Source organism: Schistocerca cancellata, chromosome 11 (assembly GCF_023864275.1).
Source record: "Schistocerca cancellata isolate TAMUIC-IGC-003103 chromosome 11, iqSchCanc2.1, whole genome shotgun sequence".
Classification (NCBI taxonomy): Eukaryota; Metazoa; Arthropoda; class Insecta; order Orthoptera; family Acrididae; genus Schistocerca; species Schistocerca cancellata.
In genome coordinates, this window is record NC_064636.1 from 27,190,964 (window position 1) to 27,213,811 (window position 22,848).

Sequence of the window (22,848 nt, forward strand, 5' to 3'; positions counted from 1 at the left end):
ATTGTCGGCAGTGGTGCCTGTCTTGACAGAGATGCTGCATGGTGAGCTGGACGGCGGTCCATGCAGGCGCTGCGGTGCCAATACACCGAGGGAAATGCGCTAAAGATCGTGGGAAATGTGCAAAGTGGGAAAATTTGCTTTTGCGCTCTGTAATTTGAGAGTGAAGGTGCATGCTCATGGCAGATGTGGTCATGGCAGCATTACAGCCACATGCGAGTGGAATTATTTGAGGTGATTCTTCAATTCTCTTTGATTAAAGGTGAACTGATAATATGATTCCAGATGAGAGGTCCATATGGTGTGAATGTTGCTACCAATTGCACCATATGTACCACAACCGCAAAAGTAAATTCAGTCCAAGATCGGACAGCTTGTATGACAGTAGTCTGGGTACAGTGCAATTTACAGTAGTTTAACATGGGACCGTACATGTATGTACCAACTAGCTTTCAGTAATAACATAATGTACACGACTGGCCTGAACAGCGTACGAAGATGCAGCCTATGGCATTATTGACAACCAGTGATATTTTGTCAATTATGTCTTGAAAATGATTGGTTGTTCGCCTGCCCGAATATCAAAGGTTTCTGGGGACATCACCTGGCTGCATTCCTGTGGGTTGTTTGAATATTTTATACACTGGCCGGCCAGAGTGGCCGAGCGGTTCTAGGCGCTACAGTTTGGAACCGCGCGCCCGCTATGTTCGCGGGTTCGAATCCTGCCTTGGGCATGGATGTGTGTGATGTCCTTAGGTTAGTTAGGTTTAAGTAGTTCTAAGTTCTAGGGGACTGATGACCTCAGCTGTTAAGTCCCATAGTGCTCAGAGCCATTTGAACCATTTTTTTTTATACACTGGGAGAAACTGAAGTCTGCGACAGAGAATTGATGTTAATGAAGGGAGCGTTCTTCATTTGTTCATGAGCTTTGTAAAGATTGTTTGAGAATTATTCTCAGACTGTCTTCCCAAAAAGGAAAGCCATTTACATTTGTTTACTGATATCTTCCACTATCACTCTTGATGTGGTGCTACTGGAGAACCTCAGTGAACTACACAATGATCGGTACAAACAACGACTGTAGAATTACTTTTTGGTATTCTTTATTTTAAAAACAATTCCTTTACTTCACATTTGGAGGACTGCTACCTTGGTAACAGCATCTGCACCACCTCCTGCCGATTCCGTTTCACAGCGATGTCCAGCGGCGTAAGGTCACTGGCATCTGTAGCGTCCCTGTCAGCACCTGCCACCAGAAGTGCAAACGCCGCCTCTGCCCGGCCCCACGACGCCGCACAGTGCAGCGGTGTCTGGGAGGAGATATCTACGGCGTTAGGATTGACGGAGTACATCGTGGAGTCCGTAAACAGCTGCACCACAGCTGCGTGGCCACTGCTGGCAGCCAGGTGCAGAACAGTGCTATCCTGCCTGGTCCTCGCTCTCACCTCGGCCCCAGCCTCCAACAGCAGCCTCGCCGCCTCCACATGCCCCCTGTCAGCTGTCCAGTGCAGGGCAGTCCAGCCCTGCCAGGCCTCATCCCTCGCTCTCACGTCGGCTCCCGCTGCCAGCAGAGCCCTCAGGTCCGCCGTTGCCCCCACCATAGCTGCCTTTATCAGCAGCCTGTTCTTGTCTTGCCTAGAAAAGTTCCTGCACAAAACATCCAGATACATACACTGTAACATTTCATCAGAATTTCTAAAATCGTTGAGGGAAGTAGCAACAAAACGACTGTTCACGTTGGTGTGTAGAATGTATTATGAGTCTGGCGACATACAATCTGATTTTCGGAAAACATCATCCCCAGTATTCCGAAGACGGCAAGAGCTGAGAAGTGCGAAAATTGTCGCACAATCAGCTTAACAGCCCATGCATCCAAGTTGCTGGCAAGAATAATATACAGAAGAATGGAAAAGAAAACTGAGAGTGCGATAGATGACTATCAGTTTGGCTTTAGGAAAGGTAAAGGCAGGAGAGAGGCAATTGTGACGTTGTGATTAATAATGGAAGCAAGGCTAAAGAAAAATCAAGATACGTTTGTAGGATTTGTTGACATGGAAAAACTGTTTGACAACGTAAAATGGTGCAAGATGTTCGAAATTCTGAGAAAAATAGGGGTAAGCTATAGGGAGAGAAGGGCCATGTGCAGTATGTACAATAGCCAAGAGGGAATAATAAGAGTGTACGACCAAGAAAGATGTGCTCGAATTAAAAGGTGTGTAAGACAAGGATGTAGACTTTTTCCCCTACTGTTCAATCAGTACACCGAGAAAGCAATGATCGAAATAAAAGAAAAGTTCAGGATTGGAATTAAAATTCAAGGTGAAATGATATCAATGATACGATTCGCTAATGATATTGCTATCCTGAGTGAAAGTGAAGAAAAATTGCATGATCTGATGAATGGAATAATCAGTCAAATGAGTACAGAGTATGGGTTGAGAGTAAATCGATGAAAGACGAAGATAATGAGAAGTAGTAGAAACAAGAACAGCGAGAAACTTAATATCAGGGTCGATGGTCACGAAGTAGGTGAAGTTAAGGAATTCTGCTACCTAGGCAGTAAAAAAACGAGTGACAGACGGAGCAAGGAGGACATCAAAAACAGACTATCAGTGGCAAAAAGGGCATTCCTGGCCAAGAGAAGTCTACTAATATCAAATATCGGCCTTAATGTGAGGAAGAAATTTCTGAGAAGGTACGTCTGGAGTACAGCATTGTATGGTAGTGAAACATGGAGTGTGGGAAAGCTGGAACGGAAGAGAATAGAAGCATTTGAGATGTGGTGCTACAGACAAATGTCGAAAATTAGGTGGACTGATAAGGTAAGGAATGAGGAGATTCTGTGCAGAATCAGAGAGGAAAGAAATATGTGGAAAACACTGATAAGGAAAAGAGACATGTGTTAGTAGTGGGGTTACAGGGGTATGAAGCCATTTTGTGGGTTGCCTACATCAGAAGTAGGTGTGCACTCTATGGCAAACCTATTGTTCTCCTTTGATTGACATGTACTTAACCTATTGTTCTGTTAAGTGGTTTTCTATATCACCACACTTAACCTATTGTTCCCCCACCCCTCCCCCCTCTCTGCTACAGGTACACATTCAGGTGTGAGTTATTGGAACAGGCTTCCCCTCTCACTACTATCAGTTTGATTGACTACTTAATTAAACTGATCAAATAGTTAACGTCTATGGTGGGACAGTGCCACGCCCCCCTGCCATGCCCCCTGGTGGGTAGTTCAAATGCCATCAGGACAATGCAGCTTCTACTAACCTAAGAAAATGGCGGGAAAAATGGCACCTCCACTAACCTAAGTCATCCGACCGCCACCTCTCCCTAGGAATTGGAGGGAAAAAGACTCAGTTGATCGATCATTTGGAGGATATTCGATTGTAGTGTATGAGATATTGTTTAAACAATTTAGACACTGTGTGGAATATTGTTTATTTAAACAATTTAGGGGATTCAAGGCATTGTATGCAATATATGGAAACTGGCGGAGAGGAAGGATCTCATAACAGGAAATTCAAGGGTATATTGTTTATTTATAAAAAGAAATCAGTTTGTGGGGGTTGGAATTCTCTTGCTCATCATTTTCTGCTGTCTGGAAACAGGTAGGTCTTGTAAGAAGTAATGACATGGAGCTAACATGATGCATAACCTTGTGTATGGCACTGTACTCTGCGTGTCTTAACCTAATGTTGGGTCTTTGTCAGAACTTAATCTATTGTTCTGTTAAGTGGTTTTCCATGTCACCCCCATTTCCTTAAAGTATTCTATGGCCATTGACACCAAATTAAGTAATTAGTTATGTCCTCCCACCATTTTCTGGTACACTTTTCGAATTTCACATGCTTTTGAATGCCACTTCTGCCGCATTCTTCTTTGCCACACACCACCTTAAACATTTCTACTGCATTTTACATAAAGATTATGCAAACTGACCTAGTGTTATGCACTTAACCTGCAGTTCCACTCATGCTCTCCCTCCCATTAACTACTGTACCACTAACACCACATTGATATAAAAAATTTATGCAAATTAATTAAATCGGTATTCTTCACATGTATGGGCTAGATTTTTTTTAATTCGCTGCATCCTATTTGTTGGTGAAATCGATGGAAAATAGTTTAAATAAAAGATTTCTAATAAGGAACACAGCCCAGCACTCGATGCCCGACGTCGCCGCCGCCCTCACCACAGCCTCCGCCGCCGCTGCAAGCCAACACTGGACGCAAGCCAGCACGAGCCAACGCTCCCAAACCACTGCAGGTGAAAGTTGAGTCTATTTTCGTGTACACAGTTAGAATTCTTCGAGTGTTATACTGACGTCACAGAGCTCCAAGGCGTGCTCACCCAAGTCCCATATGCGATCAAGCATCGCTGTGGTACGGTTCAGCACCGAGAGAGATGCTCCAATGCTTCCCAGAATAACACAGGGTGCTTTGTCCCTCGCGATCCTAACAGAAATTCCGAGCTGTGTCTAGTGTGCACTAATACCCAGTGCGGCTAATGCTCCTGGGAGAAATGTTTGTGCTGCTGTCAATATACGTCTCAGAAACGTTGAATGTTCACACCGCCAAAAGGCCTGTGCAATCATGTGCAAACACCATTAATCATAAGTGCATTCTTTCTGTTTGGAAAGAAGTCACTGTCTAAGCACACACAGGGGAATTCAGAACAATTACGCAAACAGAATTCGCACTGTCATACAGAAGAGAAAAATGTACCAAATTTTCTGTATCCTACAGCTACAGGTCTGGAGGTGTCGTAATGGCACAGTGGCGTATGAGTGACGGCATCTTCGCCAGAGATGGATGGTCTGCTTCAACTTGTCTTTGAACACTTGCTTTCTCAGAACTTTCCATACATACCTTACCTCCATTCTTATTCGACTCAGGTTGTAGACACTGCTACATCCTGGCACAAAGCATGTCTTGTTAATTAATAGAACATTATGATTGTGTTTTGTAGAGATCACCATATTGCACCGACAATTAAGCCCTGCCAAGTGCCCCGACATATCGTCAAGTACGGAAAGACTCAATTACACTGCTCGCATACTGAGGACAGAAGCTTGAATATTAGAGCATGAAACCTATCTCTAACCATGTCGATGTAATACACATACAAAATCGCCCCTTTTACATCGTTCGCACATATACCGCGAAGACGGACAGTACCATATATACTCCTCACAGCGCTAGATATTTTTCCCCAGCCGACGATCACAAGTCATGCACACTTAGCACGTGACCAGTGCACCCTCAGCGAACTGAAGTCGCTCTCAGAACTGTTCTACAAGTTCGGACTCGTTTTCCCTCATCACAAACACACCACTGTTTCTGGTCCGAACCTGCTTCCTTGCTTGCACGCTTTTCTACACCCATCTCCAGACTCGGGGTTTACAAGAACACATGTATTTTGGCATCGTTTGCCATAATATTATATCATTTTCATGGTACTTTTCGATATCAAGCACTTGACAGCATCATACTGATCGCTAGCGCAACATAATTCCCGAGATACAGACTGGAAATGATTTCTCTACAAACCCGAAACTTTAGCTAGGTGGTGAGTGCTGTAAACCAGTGACTATCTAGAAACTTGTCACATATGCGAAGACGTTTACTCGGCAACTCGGAAAAAAATAGACAAAACTGATATTTCCACTCTTGAATACCGATGTCACTGATGTAGATTCCAAATCATCCCTTTAGTTTACAAGGTCAACTAAAGTGTTTCTGATGTCTGAGGAACCAGCAAACATGTCTTCCACATGCTAGATGCACACACCACAATCGATTGCACCTTAACTAAAAATCTATTGACTCTTCTCAAATTTTCACATGTTTACGGAAGCTATCCAACACATACTAAGTGTTAGGTCGCTATTCGGCCGTCTAAAGGACAACAGTTAACTCTGCTATATTCATACACTCCTACAGGCCTATGCATTCAGACAGCTCCTACAGTTAATGGAAACGTGAATCCTTCCTGCCAGAAGTCACCGGCGCTGCACGCCAAGCAAGCATAGACAGAATGATCCTACGAAATCGTTCACATCTATGTTTCATCGCTATACTTAAAATTATATGCTACCATTGCCGTTTCAATTGAATGACATTTGACAGTGAGCGAAGTATCAGAAATACACCCTGCTGACAGCTGTGACTCTGGAAATAAAAATATCGGTACCCATTCTTATAACTTGGTATACTCTTCCCTTTGCTATCACAGTACTCCACATCAAATCCACACCTTCCTTATGACTGGACATAGTCCTTTCCTTTGCACATGTCGGAACACAAACACATACTTTATAAGCCTGATGCTCAAGATGAACCTATCACGCATCACCTACTATTGCTAAGTATAATACTTCGTCAATAACTGATTGCCTCCGATACGAAATAATACTGACAGAAAATTAACCATGGATGGACATGTCCCCAAGTTTTTCTTGTGAGTGATACCACTGTGTCTTAGAAAGATAGGCGTTATCGCCTTACAAACCGCCAGATGTTAAGAAACATACTACTGTATTTTACTGTCACAAGCATTCTTGGTGCTACAGGTGCACACAAGTATCCATGTTAAAAGCTATACTTGCTTTACAAATTGAGGTACGACATTACCAATGAATCATATGGTTTTTCCAGACAAATATCAAGACGGTGATCATTATCAGACCGGCAGTCCGGTTACACATAACACACGATGCAACCTCGTCATAAAATCGCTCAATTCTGAAAGTGATTTGGCTATGAAACTGGTATCTGCGAATCCCTCATGCATTCTGTCTCGATCCCATGTCAGAGGTTCGGTGATGTATCCACTGGGCTATAGGTGATAAGTGATTGAGAAGGATCACAAACAGTAGAAGATGGTGTGGTGATTGAGGTCGTAAGAAAATGTACACTAACTTTCAGATCTCTAATGCTACGCTATCCGCTAGAAATGCTGTCTGGGATTTGGAATCAAGTCTCTCCATTCAACCACATACCCGCATTCGATCATATGGAGAAGTCATTTAATGATTACAACCACTACTCGGTCATATTTTTGGCACTCCCGTCTCTCGAAACGAGTCACCTTTCTCGAACCTGTCTGCTACAGTAAAATTACAACCTGGTTTTAGTCAGTCTCTACACATCTACATCTACATCTTCATCTACATCTACATCCATACTCCGCAAGCCACCTGACGGTGTGTGGCGGAGGGTACCTTCAGTACCTCTATCGGTTCTCCCTTCTATTCCAGTCTCGTATTGTTCTTGGAAAGAAGGATTGTCGGTATGCCTCTGTGTGGGCTCTAATCTCTCTGATTTTATCCTCATGGTCTCTTCGCGAGATATACGTAGGAGGGAGCAATATACTGCTCGACTCTTCGGTGAAGGTATGTTCTCGAAACTTCAATAAAAGCCCGTACCGAGCTACTGAGCGTCTCTCCTGCAGAGTCTTCCACTGGAGTTTATCTATCATCTCCGTAACGCTTTCGCGATTACTAAATGATCCTGTAACGAAGCGCGCTGCTCTCCGTTGGATCTTCTCTATCTCTTCTATCAACCTTATCTGGTACGGATCCCACACTGCTGAGCAGTATTCAAGCAGTGGGCGAACAAGCGTACTGTAACCTACTTCCTTTGTTTTCGGATTGCATTTCCTTAGGATTCTTCCAATGAATCTCAGTCTGGCGTCTGCTTTACCGACGATCAGCATTATATGATCATTCCATTTTAAATCACTCCTAATGCGTACTCCCAGATAATTTATGGTATTAACTGCTTCCAGTTGCTGACCTGCTATTTTGTAGCTAAATGATAAAGGATCTATCTTTCTGTATATTCGCAGCACATTACACTTGTCTACATTCAGATTCAATTGCCATTCCCTGCACCATGCGTCAATTCGCTGCAGATCCTCCTGCATTTCAGTACAATTTTCCATTGTTACAACCTCTCGGTACACCACAGCATCATCTGCAAAAAACCTCAGTGAACTTCCGATGTCATCCACCAGGTCATTTATGTATATTGTGAATAGCAACGGTCCTATGACACTCCCCTGCGGCACACCTGAAATCACTCTTACTTCAGAAGACTTCTCTCCATTGAGAATAACATGCTGCGTCCTGTTATCTAGGAACTCCTCAATCCAATCACACAATTGGTCTGATAGTCCATATGCTCTTACTTTACATCTTGCAACTGCTCCTATTTCTACAGCTTCGCGCATACGATCATCCCAATTTAAGTAAGAACTGAGCAGAAGTCGGAGAAAGCCATATCCACCACCTTGTGCAACCCATGTAGAAGCAGAGCGACCTTAGTTAGTGCAACAGGAGCGTGTTTTGACCATTCAGTGGAAATGCGTGCATTGTGGTACATCTCCAGACGAGATACTATGAAGCAGAACTCCGTGTTTGACAATGTGCAATGAATGGTGCCCTCCAAAACACTTACGCATCCACCAGCGCTGCGCTCTTTTGGTGCAGACGCCAGCAGTACCGTCTGTCCCATTTTACAGAGCCAGCAGTTCATGTTCTGTGAACTGCGGTGGGCGTTTAAGCCTTTAGTACACAGTGATAGTTTCACTGGCCTTCTGCATCTTTCCATTATGCTCATGACAGTAGCGCATGAGCATTCGACGAGCTTCTCCATTTTTGGGATACTCGTTCACAGGCTCTGCATAATAACAATCTGCCCTTTGTCAAAGTCGTTGATCTCAATGGATTTCCCCATTTGTAGCCTGTATCTTTGCTAGGATGACCCTCTGTCCTTGTCTGCTCCACTCACATACTTTTGTTACCATTTCACATGCCAACATCGCCACCATGTGGAATCCAACGTCGCGGTGGGCAGTAGTGACGATGTTTTGGCATATCAGTGTATTATCACTATGTCTACATACTCTTTCTCTACATATATTCTGCTCTCTGAGCTGATTTTCTTACTACTTTTACCAACAAACTTTTGCTTCAATTCATTTTCCTAATTAATTTTACTTTCTGCTATGACTCTCATTTCCTCATCATCCTCCTCTGACCGTTTCCTTATGGTGTTTTTCGGCTTTAGATAACCTGTTGTGGTTTTCAGTCATCACTGCTTATGTATGTGTGCAATAAACTCTTTTAATCACACACTCGAAACAAGCCATATCCTCACATCTGTGCTGAATATTCACTTCCTTTAAATATGACTTCGATTTCTGCATACTCTTCCTTCACTATTTCTTTCTGGGAACCATGATGCACTTACACCCACAACTTTTCATTCACATAACGTCTAAGGTCCACTGAATGGAAGTGAACAAGACTCTTCTTCCTCACCCATTTCCTTCAGGACTAACGTGTAAGATACACTACAATCATACAAAGTAAACTGCAGTTGAGTGGTTCTGAACTGCAAATTGATATCACTAAGAATCCAAAGAAAGATGCTGCATCTGTCTTATGGACAGAATCTCAAATTTCAACTATCACGCCATCATAACTTAAAATGTTTTTTCTCACAGTTGTAACCTCTGCTTTACCCAAAATTTCAAAAACAGGAAAACACCTTTATCTTTCCTTCAACACACGGTTGTCACCTCAGTAAGTGGTACTATGAGTGTGGAAAACGTGCACATGTGTGACACAACTCACCGCATGTGAGAGATGGTGGCATCATCAGGTGGAGGAGTGTGGTGGTTAGCCGTAGGCAGTGCAGCCACATAAGGAGTCCGGCCACGGTCACCGTGGGGCTGAGAGCCAGTGGTGGGTCTGCCCCCTGGAGTGGCCGCCGTGCTGCACAGAGAGAGACACTGTGTGGGCGAGTGTACTCACATGGGAGCCCAGGGTCTCGTACTACAGGCAGTGCTGCTGAGGGATTGCCCATGACGACAATAGAACACACCTTATTGCTAAGATCTGTTAGTTACTTTACATATTGCTTCTTCTGAATTCCACATAGCAGCCGCTTATCATATCACATAATACACTGTTCCACATTAAACACAAATTATAGGTACACTCCTGGAAATTGAAATAAGAACACCGTGAATTCATTGTCCCAGGAAGGGGAAACTTTATTGACACATTCCTGGGGTCAGATACATCACATGATCACACTGACAGAACCACAGGCACATAGACACAGGCAACAGAGCATGCACAATGTCGGCACTAGTACAGTGTATATCCACCTTTCGCAGCAATGCAGGCTGCTATTCTCCCATGGAGACGATCGTAGAGATGCTGGATGTAGTCCTGTGGAACGGCTTGCCGTGCCATTTCCACCTGGCGCCTCAGTTGGACCAGCGTTCGTGCTGGATGTGCAGACCGCGTGAGACGACGCTTCATCCAGTCCCAAACATGCTCAATGGGGGACAGATCCGGAGATCTTGCTGGCCAGGGTAGTTGACTTACACCTTCTAGAGCACGTTCGGTGGCACGGGATACATGCGGACGTGCATTGTCCTGTTGGAACAGCAAGTTCCCTTGCCGGTCTAGGAATGGTAGAACGATGGGTTCGATGACGGTTTGGATGTACCGTGCACTATTCAGTGTCCCCTCGACGATCACCAGTGGTGTATGGCCAGTGTAGGAGATCGCTCCCCACACCATGATGCCGGGTGTTGGCCCTGTGTGCCGCGGTCGTATGCAGTCCTGATTGTGGCGCTCACCTGCACGGCGCCAAACACGCATACGACCATCATTGGCACCGAGGCAGAAGCGACTCTCATCGCTGAAGACGACACGTCTCCATTCGTCCCTCCATTCACGCCTGTCGCGACACCACTGGAGGCGGGCTGCACGATGTTGGGGCGTGAGCGGAAGACGGCCTAACGGTGTGCGGGACCGTAGCCCAGCTTCATGGAGACGGTTGCGAATGGTCCTCGCCGATACCCCAGGAGCAACAGTGTCCCTAATTTGCTGGGAAGTGGCGGTGCGGTCCCCTACGGCACTGCGTAGGATCCTACGGTCTTGGCGTGCATCCGTGCGTCGCTGCGGTCCGGTCCCAGGTCGATGGGCACGTGCACCTTCCGCCGACCACTGGCGACAACATCGATGTACTGTGGAGACCTCACGCCCCACGTGCTGAGCAATTCGGCGGTACGTCCACCCGGCCTCCCGCATGCCCACTATACGCCCTCGCTCAAAGTCCGTCAACTGCACATACGGTTCACGTCCACGCTGTCGCGGCATGCTACCAGTGTTAAAGACTGCGATGGAGCTCCGTATGCCACGGCAAACTGGCTGACACTGACGGCGGCGGTGCACAAATGCTGCGCAGCTAGCGCCATTCGACGGCCAACACCGCGGTTCCTGGTGTGTCCACTGTGCCGTGCGTGTGATCATTGCTTGTACAGCCCTCTCGCAGTGTCCGGAGCAAGTATGGTGGGTCTGACACACCGGTGTCAATGTGTTCTTTTTTCCATTTCCAGGAGTGTAGTATGTTCTATCGTGTCCACTCATCTGGGCCACTTTTATTTGATCCATCCTTTACAATCGTCAATAATTATGCTGGAGTGACATAAGTAGTACTGGAGAGGACTGTTTCAATGCATGACATCAAAAATCACATAAATTAGAATGGCAATATCCTTTTAATGTATTTAATGTGGTACTATCATTATGACTCAGTACTTAAGGTATCTGTAGCTCGTATGTTAGGGACAGGGCTGTAGAAGGTATAGACAGTAAGCATAGACAGTAGGCACGTGGACAACAGCTTTCCAGCAGAGCACGAGAAGAAATTCAGACAAAATTGCGGCTCAGAAAGTTGAGTTCGATTTTGTGACATATTACATCTTCCTGAAGATGGGCAGCAGCCTTTTCAGTAGTTGCAGGGGCAACAGTCTGGATGACTGACTGATCTGGCCTTGTAACATTAACCAAAATGGCCTTGCTGTGCTGGTACTGCGAACGGCTGAAACCAAGGGGAAACTACAGCCGTAATTTTTCCCGAGGGCATGCAGCTTTACTGTATGGTTAAATGATGATGCCGTCCTCTTGGGTAAAATATTCCAAAGGTAAAATAGTCCCCCATTCGGATCTTCAGAAGGGGTCATTATCAGATGAAAGAAAACTGGCATTCTATGGATCGGAGTGTGGAATGTCAGATCCCTTAATCGGGTAGGTAGGTTAGAAAATTTAAAAAGGGAAATGGATACGTCAAAGTCAGACATAGTGGGAATTAGTGAAGTTTGGTGGCAGGAGAAACAAGACCTTTTGTCAGGTGAATACAAGGCTATAAATACAAAATGAAATACAGGTAATGCAGGAGAAGGTTTAATAATGAATAAAATAGAAGGAATGTAGGGGCAACAGCCTGGATAACTGACTGATCTGGCCTTGTAACATTAACCAAAATGGCCTTGCTGTGCTGGTACTGCGAACGGCTGAAACCAAGGGGAAACTACAGCCGTAATTTTTCCCGAGGGCATGCAGCTTTACTGTATGGTTAAATGATGATGCCGTCCTCTTGGGTAAAATATTCCAAAGGTAAAATAGTCCCCCATTCGGATCTTCAGAAGGGGTCATTATCAGATGAAAGAAAACTGGCATTCTATGGATCGGAGTGTGGAATGTCAGATCCCTTAATCGGGTAGGTAGGTTAGAAAATTTAAAAAGGGAAATGGATACGTCAAAGTCAGACATAGTGGGAATTAGTGAAGTTTGGTGGCAGGAGAAACAAGACCTTTTGTCAGGTGAATACAAGGCTATAAATACAAAATGAAATACAGGTAATGCAGGAGAAGGTTTAATAATGAATAAAATAGAAGGAATGTAGGGGCAACAGCCTGGATAACTGACTGATCTGGCCTTGTAACATTAACCAAAATGGCCTTGCTGTGCTGGTACTGCGAACGGCTGAAACCAAGGGGAAACTACAGCCGTAATTTTTCCCGAGGGCATGCAGCTTTACTGTATGGTTAAATGATGATGCCGTCCTCTTGGGTAAAATATTCCAAAGGTAAAATAGTCCCCCATTCGGATCTTCAGAAGGGGTCATTATCAGATGAAAGAAAACTGGCATTCTATGGATCGGAGTGTGGAATGTCAGATCCCTTAATCGGGTAGGTAGGTTAGAAAATTTAAAAAGGGAAATGGATACGTCAAAGTCAGACATAGTGGGAATTAGTGAAGTTTGGTGGCAGGAGAAACAAGACCTTTTGTCAGGTGAATACAAGGCTATAAATACAAAATGAAATACAGGTAATGCACACACTGGACTCGCATTCGGGAGGACGACGGTTCAATCCCGTCTCCAGCCATCCTGATTTAGGTTTTCCGTGATTTCCCTAAATCGTTTCAGGCAAATGCTGGGATGGTTCCTCTGAAAGGGCACGGCCGATTTCCTTCCCCATCCTTCCCTAACCCGAGCTTGCGCTCCGTCTCTAATGACCTCGTTGTCGACGGGACGTTAAACACTAACCATCTTCACAGGTAATGCAGGAGAAGGTTTAATAATGAATAAAATAGAAGGAATGTAGGTAATGTACTATGAACACCATAGTGAATGCATTTTGTAGCCAAGATAGACATGAAGCCTACACCTACCACAGTAGTAAAAATTTATATGCCAACTAGCCCCGCAGATAATGAAGAGATTGAAGATATACATGATGAGATAAAAAAATTATACCGAAAGTGAAGGAAGACGAAAATTTAATAGTCATGGGTGACTGGAATTCGATAGTAGGAAAAGGAAGAGAAGGAAAAGTAGTAGCTGAATATGGAATGAGGGCAAGCAATGAAAGAGGAAGCTGCCTGGTAGAATTTTGCACAGAGCATAACTTACTCATAGCTGACACTTGGTTTAAGAAATATGAAAGGAGGTCGTATGCGTGGAAGAGGCCTGGACACACTGGAAGGTTTCAGATGATTATATAATGGTAAGACAGAGATTCAGGAACATGGTTTTAAATTGTAAGACATTTCAAGGGGCAGCAACCTACAGTTTATGAACTGTCGATTAAAACTAAAGAAACTGCAGAAAGGTGGGAATTTAAGAAGATGGGACCTGGATAAACTGAAAGAACCAGAAGCTGTAGAGAGTTTCAGAGAGAGCATTAGGGAACGATTGACAAGAATGGGGGAAGGAAATACAGTAGAAGAAAAATGGGTAGCTTTGAGAGATGAAATAGTGAAAGCAGCAGAGGATAAAGTAGGGAAAAAGACGTGGGCTAGTAGAAATCCTTGGGTAACAGAAGAGATATTGAATTTAATTTATGAAACGAGAAAATATAAAAATGCAGTAAATGAAGGAGGCAAGAAGGAATATAAACGTCTCAAAAATGCGGGGCAAATGATCACCTTAATATTGATCTAAAAATAGAAAATGTGGATATTTATTTAAGAAATGTATCTGATAGTAGCTGGCCACTGTGGCCAAGCGGTTCTAGGCACTTCAGTCTGGGACCGCACAGATGCTATGGTCGCAGGTTCGAATCCTGCCCCGGCATGGATGTGTGTGATGTCGTTAGGTTAGTTAGATTTAAGTAGTTCTAAGTCTAGGGGACTGATGGCCTCAGATGTTAAGTCCCATAGTGGTTAGAGCCATTTGAACCATTTTTTTAACTGATTGTAGGCTCTCAGTTATTACGAACAGTGTCTTGATATACATAGTCTGGAACGTTAGCAAAGATACCTGTCTTCATGACGTTAACAGAGTAAACAAGTAAAATATATAACCATCAATGGCATCGTCATAAATGCTAAAAGTCATGACCCATAATGTCAGGTTATCGCTGGCATTCTGTTCTTGATCCGGTAATTGAATACACAAATGTTTGTGATCAGAGACCGCTGTGGTATATACAAAATTTCATAACATTTGATATGTATTACCTACGTGGTGACTATGGCACGCCTAGTCAGCCTATGTCCTAAGTTTTCCAGACGAAATCTTTTGGCGACCTGACCTCATCGCCATTTTCAATGCCCTTGAGTTTTCAGTTTTTTTCTAGGGGAGAACCACTGTGCAATACGAAGGGCAAGTATAGATATAAATTCTGAGAGATATCCGGCATGGCTTTTGTAGCTGCCCATCAACACTCGTTTCACAGGACAGACACCACTAAGGAAACTAAGTGGCTGGGGGATATTGACGTGCTGGAGGTTGTAAACTCGTAGGCTCAGACATAGACAGACCTGGGAGAGTAGTTGAATATCTAGTGCATGCATACTAGAGTGCTGCAACGCTCCCTGTTTGACCGGTCACGGCTCGCCTGTTGACGGGGGGACCGAGTCGCTCGTGTCCGGCCCCACACGACTCGGCTCGGTCACGTACTCGCCCCATGTCTGTTGTCCGGATTCCGGACACGCGGAAAACCGAGCATGACCGGTCACCGCTGACGTCTCACCTCGCCTCGCCACGGCTCACTGCACTGCACTGTACAAATACAACGCCTCTCTCTCTCTCTCTCTCTCTCTCTCTCTCTCTCTCTCAATACAAAAGTAACATTTCGAAGAACGGGTACGTGACACAGCTAAATTCATAAAGCACCTGGAAAGTAAAATGATATTTCAGTACAATCGCGGATAGAAGACGAGTCTCATTTCCAGACAAACGAGATATTTTTCCTTTTCTTTATAGGAAACATTAAATAAGTGCTTTCCCTGTAATCTAGAAGACAACCATCTTCATAAAGAAAGCATACAAAGAGCATTAAACATTTACAGACGTAACTTGTCATACGTTTCAATTGTTTGCAACATAAACAAAATTATAGTTATTGTTGATCAGCAGGAAATCACTAACGCGTTCCGAATTTAATTGGCTGCGGCAATTGGTTAATAACATGCCGGCTTTACTAAAGCACCTTTCATTAGGTGCGCTTGTTGCTGCGATACATAAAATACGTCTTGCAACTGCAGCCAAACCTGGCAGATCTGTTTCATGTCTGCTCCACCACTTTAAGATGTCATCATCATCTCCGGGGTGCATTAAAATGTACAGATGTACTTCATCTGCTGCGGATGATCTGTTGTTCCTCCATTCCTTGAAACGAGCTCTCTTTCTGGGTGATGATGACACAGTACTTGAAGGATCTATGATGATAAACAAAAGAGACAAGTAATACAGAACTTATATGGAAATCATCGAAACATTCCCGTAAGAGACCGATGACCTCGCTGTTTGGTCTCTCCCCCCCAAACAACCCGACCCCCGTTCCCATAACAACGAGATGTTTTACGTTAATGAAATATTATACGAGTCACAACTTTCCCGTTTCTCTATATTACACTTTCCACTAACTATGCAAAAACGATTATGTTAATGATTGAATGTTGTACGTGCGTATGTAGCACACATTTGTCGCACATTGTTAAGAATTTCCTGCTTTTCACTTATTTCAAGCATATTAAGATAACGGAAGGACGGCCAAAGAAACGATCTTTGTGAGGTTTCTTGCAGCTGTGTTTCTTTAAATGTGTGGTTCCCGACTGGAAAAACAATAAAGTGGAGCAGTTTATGCACGATACGTACCCAGTAGACGCAATGTTTTCATCTACAACCAACAGAAATGTACTCTATACATGGGTTTTTAGACCTTCCCGTTTCTTTAATGTGTAAACATTGGTTTCAGTCTTACGTCTTATTACACTGGCTTCCTCGCGCTGCATGATAACAGAGAGAGACACACCACAAATAAGAAGCCCGTACCGGCTGCAGTGTCACACGGATAATAACACGTGTAATATGTTTGAAGTTATGTGCTACGTATTCGGTCACGGCTTCTATGCTCGGTCACAAGAACTAGTGCGGGTACATCTACATCTACATCTATACTCCGCGAGCCACCTTACGGTGTGTGGCGGAGGGTACTTATTGTACCACTATCTGATCCCCCCTTCCCTGTTCCATTCACGAATTGTGCGTGGGAAGAACGACTGCTTGTAAGTCTCCGTATTTGCTCTAATTTCTCGGATCTTTTCGTTGTGATCATTACGCGAGATATATGTGGGCGGTAGTAATATGTTGCCCATCTCTTCCCGGAATGTGCTCTCTCGTAATTTCGATAATAAACCTCTCCGTATTGCGTAACGCCTTTCTTGAAGTGTCCGCCACTGGAGCTTGTTCAGCATCTCCGTAACGCTCTCGCGCTGACTAAATGTCCCCATGACGAATCGCGCTGCTTTTCGCTGGATCATGTCTATCTCTTCTATTAATCCAACCTGGTAAGGGTCCCATACTGATGAGCAATACTCAAGAATCGGACGAACAAGCGTTTTGTAAGCTACTTCTTTCGTCGATGAGTCACATTTTCTTAGAATTCTTCCTATGAATCTCAACGTGGCGCCTGCTTTTCCCACTATTTGTTTTATGTGATCATTCCACTTCAGATCGCTCCGGATAGTAACTCCTAAGTATTTTACGGTCGTTACCGCTTCCAATGATTTACCACCTATGGCATAATCGTACTGGAATGGATTTCTGCCCCTATGTATGCGCATTATATTACATTTATCTACGTTTAGGGAAAGCTGCCAGCTGTCGCACCATGCATTAATCCTCTGCAGGTCTTCCTGGAGTACGTACGAGTCTTCTGATGTTGCTACTTTCTTGTAGACAACCGTGTCATCTGCAAATAGCCTCACGGAGCTACCGATGTTGTCAACTAAGTCATTTATGTATATTGTAAACAATAAAGGTCCTATCACGCTTCCTTGCGGTACTCCCGAAATTACCTCTACATCTGCAGATTTTGAACCGTTAAGAATGACATGTTGTGTTCTTTCTTCTAGGAAATCCTGAATCCAATCACAAACCTGGTCCGATATTCCGTAAGCTCGTATTTTTTCCACTAAACGTAAGTGCGGAACCGTATCAAATGCCTTCCTGAAGTCCAGGAATACGGCATCAATCTGCTCGCCAGTGTCTACGGCACTGTGAATTTCTTGGCCAAATAGGGCGAGCTGTAGCCTATACAGTTGTAGCCTATACAGTTAGGGTGTGCTCGCCCCACGTCGTATTTTGTGCTCGCTTGCTCGGTCATGCAGGACTCTAATGCGTACCTGGTTTCTGCGGGTGGCTCTGCAAGCAGGCGAGTCAGTTCTACAACAGAGTGCGGGTGGCTGACCGTAGCATCCGCCCAGCCCTGCGTCGTCACCACCTGGTGGGTGTGGGCCTTGATGAACGCGACGGCGGCCTGCTTGAGGCTGGAGCAAGAGTGCCTCAGCGCGAGCACAGCCGCTGCCGCAGCGTTCTCCACCGACAGCTGTCCGACCACCTGCTGCCCGCAGACATACTTCACGCCTGGCGAGCCGTGCTCTGCAGCCACTGGCGTCTGGGGTGTGACGCTGGGCTGCTGGTGGGCTAGCTCTCGTTCTGTCGTAGGCAGCTCTGAAACAGGGCGTCAGTGAAGGATTACTTACCCTTTCCCATCCCCCAGGTAGATCTTTATTGAGCAACAGTCGGTAAATGTTGTCGATCATGAGATCCTTAGCACACCAGAAGACGCCAAAGGTCACCAGCTGCAAATCTTTAACAGTACCGTTTATAAGAGGTGGCATTTGTTTCAGCACATTCCGTTTGCACAACTAGTTCCAGAACTGATGCAGACTTCGTTTTTTCTCTACTGTTACCTGCCCAGGAAGTCATTCTACACTCCTGGAAATTGAAATAAGAACACCGTGAATTCATTGTCCCAGGAAGGGGAAACTTTATTGACACATTCCTGGGGTCAGATACATCACATGATCTCACTGACAGAACCACAGGCACATAGACACAGGCAACAGAGCGTGCACAATGTCGGCACTAGTACAGTGTATATCCACCTTTCGCAGCAATGCAGGCTGCTATTCTCCCATGGAGACGATCGTAGAGATGCTGCATGTAGTCCCGTGGAACGGCTTGCCATGCCATTTCCACCTGGCGCCTCAGTTGGACCAGCGTTCGTGCTGGACGTGCAGACCGCGTGAGACGACGCTTCATCCAGTCCCAAACATGCTCAATGGGGGACAGATCCGGAGATCTTGCTGGCCAGGGTAGTTGACTTACACCTTCTAGATCACGTTGGGTGGCACGGGATACATGCGGACGTGCATTGTCCTGTTCGAACAGCAAGTTCCCTTGCCGGTCTAGGAATGGTAGAACGATGAGTTCGATGACGGTTTGGGTGTACCGTGCACTATTCAGTGTCCCCTCGACGATCACCAGTGGTGTACGGCCAGTGTAGGAGATCACTCCCCACACCATGATGCCGGGTGTTGGCCCTGTGTGCCTCGGTCGTATGCAGTCCTGATTGTGGCGCTCACCTGCACGGCGCCAAACACGCATACGACCATCATTGGCTCCAAGGCAGAAGCGACTCTCATCGCTGAAGACGACACGTCTCCATTCGTCCCTCCATTCACGCCTGTCGCGACACCACTGGAGGCGGGCTGCACGATGTTGGGGCGTGAGCGGAAGACGGCCTAACGGTGTGCGGGACCGTAGCCCAGCTTCGTGGAGACGGTTGCGAATGGTCCTCGCCGATACCCCAGGAGCAACAGTGTCCCTAATTTGCTGGGAAGTGGCGGTGCGGTCCCCTACGGCACTGCGTAGGATCCTACGGTCTTGGCGTGCATCCGTGCGTCGCTGCGGTCCGGTCCCAGGTCGACGGGCACGTGCACCTTCCGCCGACCACTGGCGACAACATCGATGTACTGTGGAGACCTCACGCCCCACGTGTTGAGCAATTCGGCGGTACGTCCACCCGGCCTCCCGCATGCCCACTATACGCCCTCGCTCAAAGTCCGTCAACTGCACATACGGTTCACGTCCACGCTGTCGCGGCATGCTACCAGTGTTAAAGACTGCGATGGAGCTCCGTATGCCACGGCAAACTGGCTGACACTGATGGCGGCGGTGCACAAATGCTGCGCAGCTAGCGCCATTCGACGGCCAACACCGCGGTTCCTGGTGTGTCCGCTGTGCCGTGCGTGTGATCATTGCTTGTACAGCCCTCTCGCAGTGTCCGGAGCAAATATGGTGGGTCTGACACACCGGTGTCAATGTGTTCTTTTTTCCATTTCCAGGAGTGTAAATAGAGATCGAACACAATATTAACAACTACAGTAAGACACGGAGATGATAAAACTCGTGGGTTAGCGATGTTCATACACTTTGTGTATACCTGGCTGAAAATAACTCACAAGTTGGTGGCACCTTCCATTGGTAATACTGGAATTCAGTATGGTGTTGGCCCCCCTTTAGACTTGATAACAGCTTCCACTCTTACAGGCATACGTCCAATCAGGTACTGGAAGGTTCCTTGGGGAATGACAGCCCATTCTTCATGGAGAGCTGCACTGAGGAAAAGCATCCATGTCGGTCGGTGAGGCCTGGCACGAAGTCGGCGTTCCAAAACGTCCCGAAGGTGTTCTGTAGGATTCAGGTCAGGACTCTGTGCATGCCAGTCCATTACAGCGATGTTATTCTCGTGTAACCATTCCGCCACAGGCCGCGCATTGTGAATAGGTGCTCGATCGTGTTCGCCATGTGCCATCTGCAAATTGCTCTTCAACAGTGGGAACCAAGAAGGTGCTTAAAACATCAATGTAGGCCTGTGCAGTGACAGTGCCACACAAAATAACAAGGGGTGCACGCCTCCTTCATGAAAAACACGACCACACCATAACACCACCACCTCTGAATTTTACTGTTGGCACTGCACACGCTGGCAGATGACGTGCACCGGGCATTCGCCATACCCACACTCTGCCATCGGATCGTCACATTGTGTACCGTTATTCTTCACTCCCACTGTTCAGTCGTTTAATGTTTATGCTTCTTACACCGAGCGAGGTGTCGTGTCGCATTTCCTGGCGTGATGTGTGGCTTATGAGCAGCCGCTCGACCATGAAATCCAAGTTAACTCACCTCCCTCCCAACTGTCATAGTACTTGCAGTGGATCCTGATGCAGTTTGGAATTCCTGTGTGACGGCCTGGATAGATGTCTGCCTATTACACATTCCGACCATCTTCGCCTCTGTTGACTACGCGAAGCGTATGCGCCGATTGCGCAACCGCTGTGGCGGCCGCTACAAACGCGCGCTAACCTCTATGCGCTGCAGGGGGGGGGGGGGCTGCGCCCCCCCCCCCCTGACCCCCCTCCCAAAAAAAAATTCCGAACCTAACCTCGTGTTGGGCTACGCTACAGATCAATGTGTCTTGTGAATCAATAACTTTATTTATGAAAATATACAGTACAGTCACCAACAAATTTAATGTATTCACATACTCCTTTCCCTTTAATCCAAACAAACACAGACTCGTTTACACTTATTTTTCTTTTACTACGTGTGTACAAGGATAGGGCAGAGGTAGACATATATGACGATTTACCAAAATCTTTATTAGCTAATTCCACAATATGATAAGTCCGGTAGGCGATGATGTCTCTGTCGACGAAACTTTCCAGGCCAGGAACATTGGGAACACCAGTACCACCTCGCACTATGGCTACAGTAAGCCATCCATTGTGGAATTAGCTAATAAAGATTTTGGTAAATCGTCATATATGTCTACCTCTGCCCTATCCTTGTACACACGTAGTAAAAGAAAAATAAATGTAAACGAGTCTGTGTTTGTTTGGATTAAAGGGAAAGGAGTATGTGAATACATTAAATTTGTTGGTGACTGTACTGCATATTTTCATAAATAAAGTTATTGATTCACAAGACACATTGATCTGTAGCGTAGCCCAACACGAGGTTAGGTTGGGAATTTTTTTTTGGCAGCAGACGACCGACGCTTGTGTCTTTTCTGACCGCGCGAAATCGTCTACAGCGCCTCTCCAGGGGTCGTGACCATATCGGTTAGACCCTACGTGATTAGGAAACCGTGGTCTGGTCAGATGAGTCCCGATTTCAGTCGATAAGAGCTGATGGTTGCGATCGGGTTTGGCGCAGACCCCGTGAAGCCATGGATCCACATTGTCATCAAGGCACTGCGCGAACTGATGGTGGCCCTTGGATGGTCTGGGTTGTGTTTACCCAGAATGGATTGGTTCCCCTGGATGTTCAGCTACATTGTCAACAAGGCACTGTGCAAATTGATGGTGGCCCTTGGATGGTCTGGGTTGTGTTTACCCAGAATGGATTGGTTCCCCTGGATGTTCAGCTACATTGTCAACAAGGCACTGTGCAAACTGATGGTGGCCCTGGATGGTCTGGGTTGTGTTTACCCAGAATGGATCGGTTCCCCTGGATTTTCAGCTACTTGCAGGCTATTTGCAGCCATTCGTGGAGTTCATGTTCCAAAACGACGACCGACTTTTTATGGATGACAATGCGCCATGTGACTGGGGCACAAATGTTTGCTACCTCCTCCCACCAGCATGAGGCGTCCTTTAAGGCTGTTTATGCCTCTGAGAGACGACAGGACACAGGCACCCCGCGGTGTCTACGTGCAGTGTGTCTGGCTTATCATCCTGTTTTCTGCCCCTCGTGAAAGGCAGTAGGCCGAGCGTAGCTGAAGTTCCTGATTCACTTCCAAAATATCATTCTCGGCTTAGAGACACTCATTCTTATGCTTCTCTACTTGAATATCGCTGTCTTCATGAAATCTCATCGTCTCAGTACCAGAGAATACGAAAGGACTCCTAGCGACACTGGGAAACATCAGCGAACATTTTGTCTCTGAAGAAAGAAATTTCCCCCAGGCTTTAATCTATCGCCTGTAGTCGCTTGTTGCAAATGCCTTGGAATACAGGGTGATTCAAAAAGAATACCACAACTTTAAAAATGTGTATTTAATGAAAGAAACATAATATAACCTTCTGTTATACTTCATTACAAAGAGTATTTAAAAAGGTTTTTTTTCACTCAAAAACAAGTTCAGAGATGTTCAATATGGCCCCCTCCAGACAC

General features: G+C 45.7%; 1 protein-coding gene across 3 annotated transcripts in view; it reads right to left on the reverse strand.

Moving 5' to 3' along the window:
• Positions 1-1,083: 1,083 nt before the first annotated feature.
• LOC126108435 (serine/threonine-protein phosphatase 6 regulatory ankyrin repeat subunit A-like) overlaps positions 1,084-22,848 on the reverse strand; it is a 44,668-nt gene continuing 22,903 nt past the window's right edge. For 2 of the 3 annotated variants that reach the window (XM_049913651.1, XM_049913650.1), the window contains 3 exons: positions 18,006-18,333; positions 9,645-9,785; positions 1,084-1,644 (listed from right to left, as the gene is read on the reverse strand). In XM_049913651.1, the coding sequence (XP_049769608.1) occupies positions 1,143-1,644; positions 9,645-9,785; positions 18,006-18,333 (971 nt within the window). In that variant the 3' untranslated portion in view covers positions 1,084-1,142. The remainder of the gene's footprint in view (positions 1,645-9,644; positions 9,786-18,005; positions 18,334-22,848) is intronic. The other variant, XM_049913652.1, reaches the window with a different exon arrangement.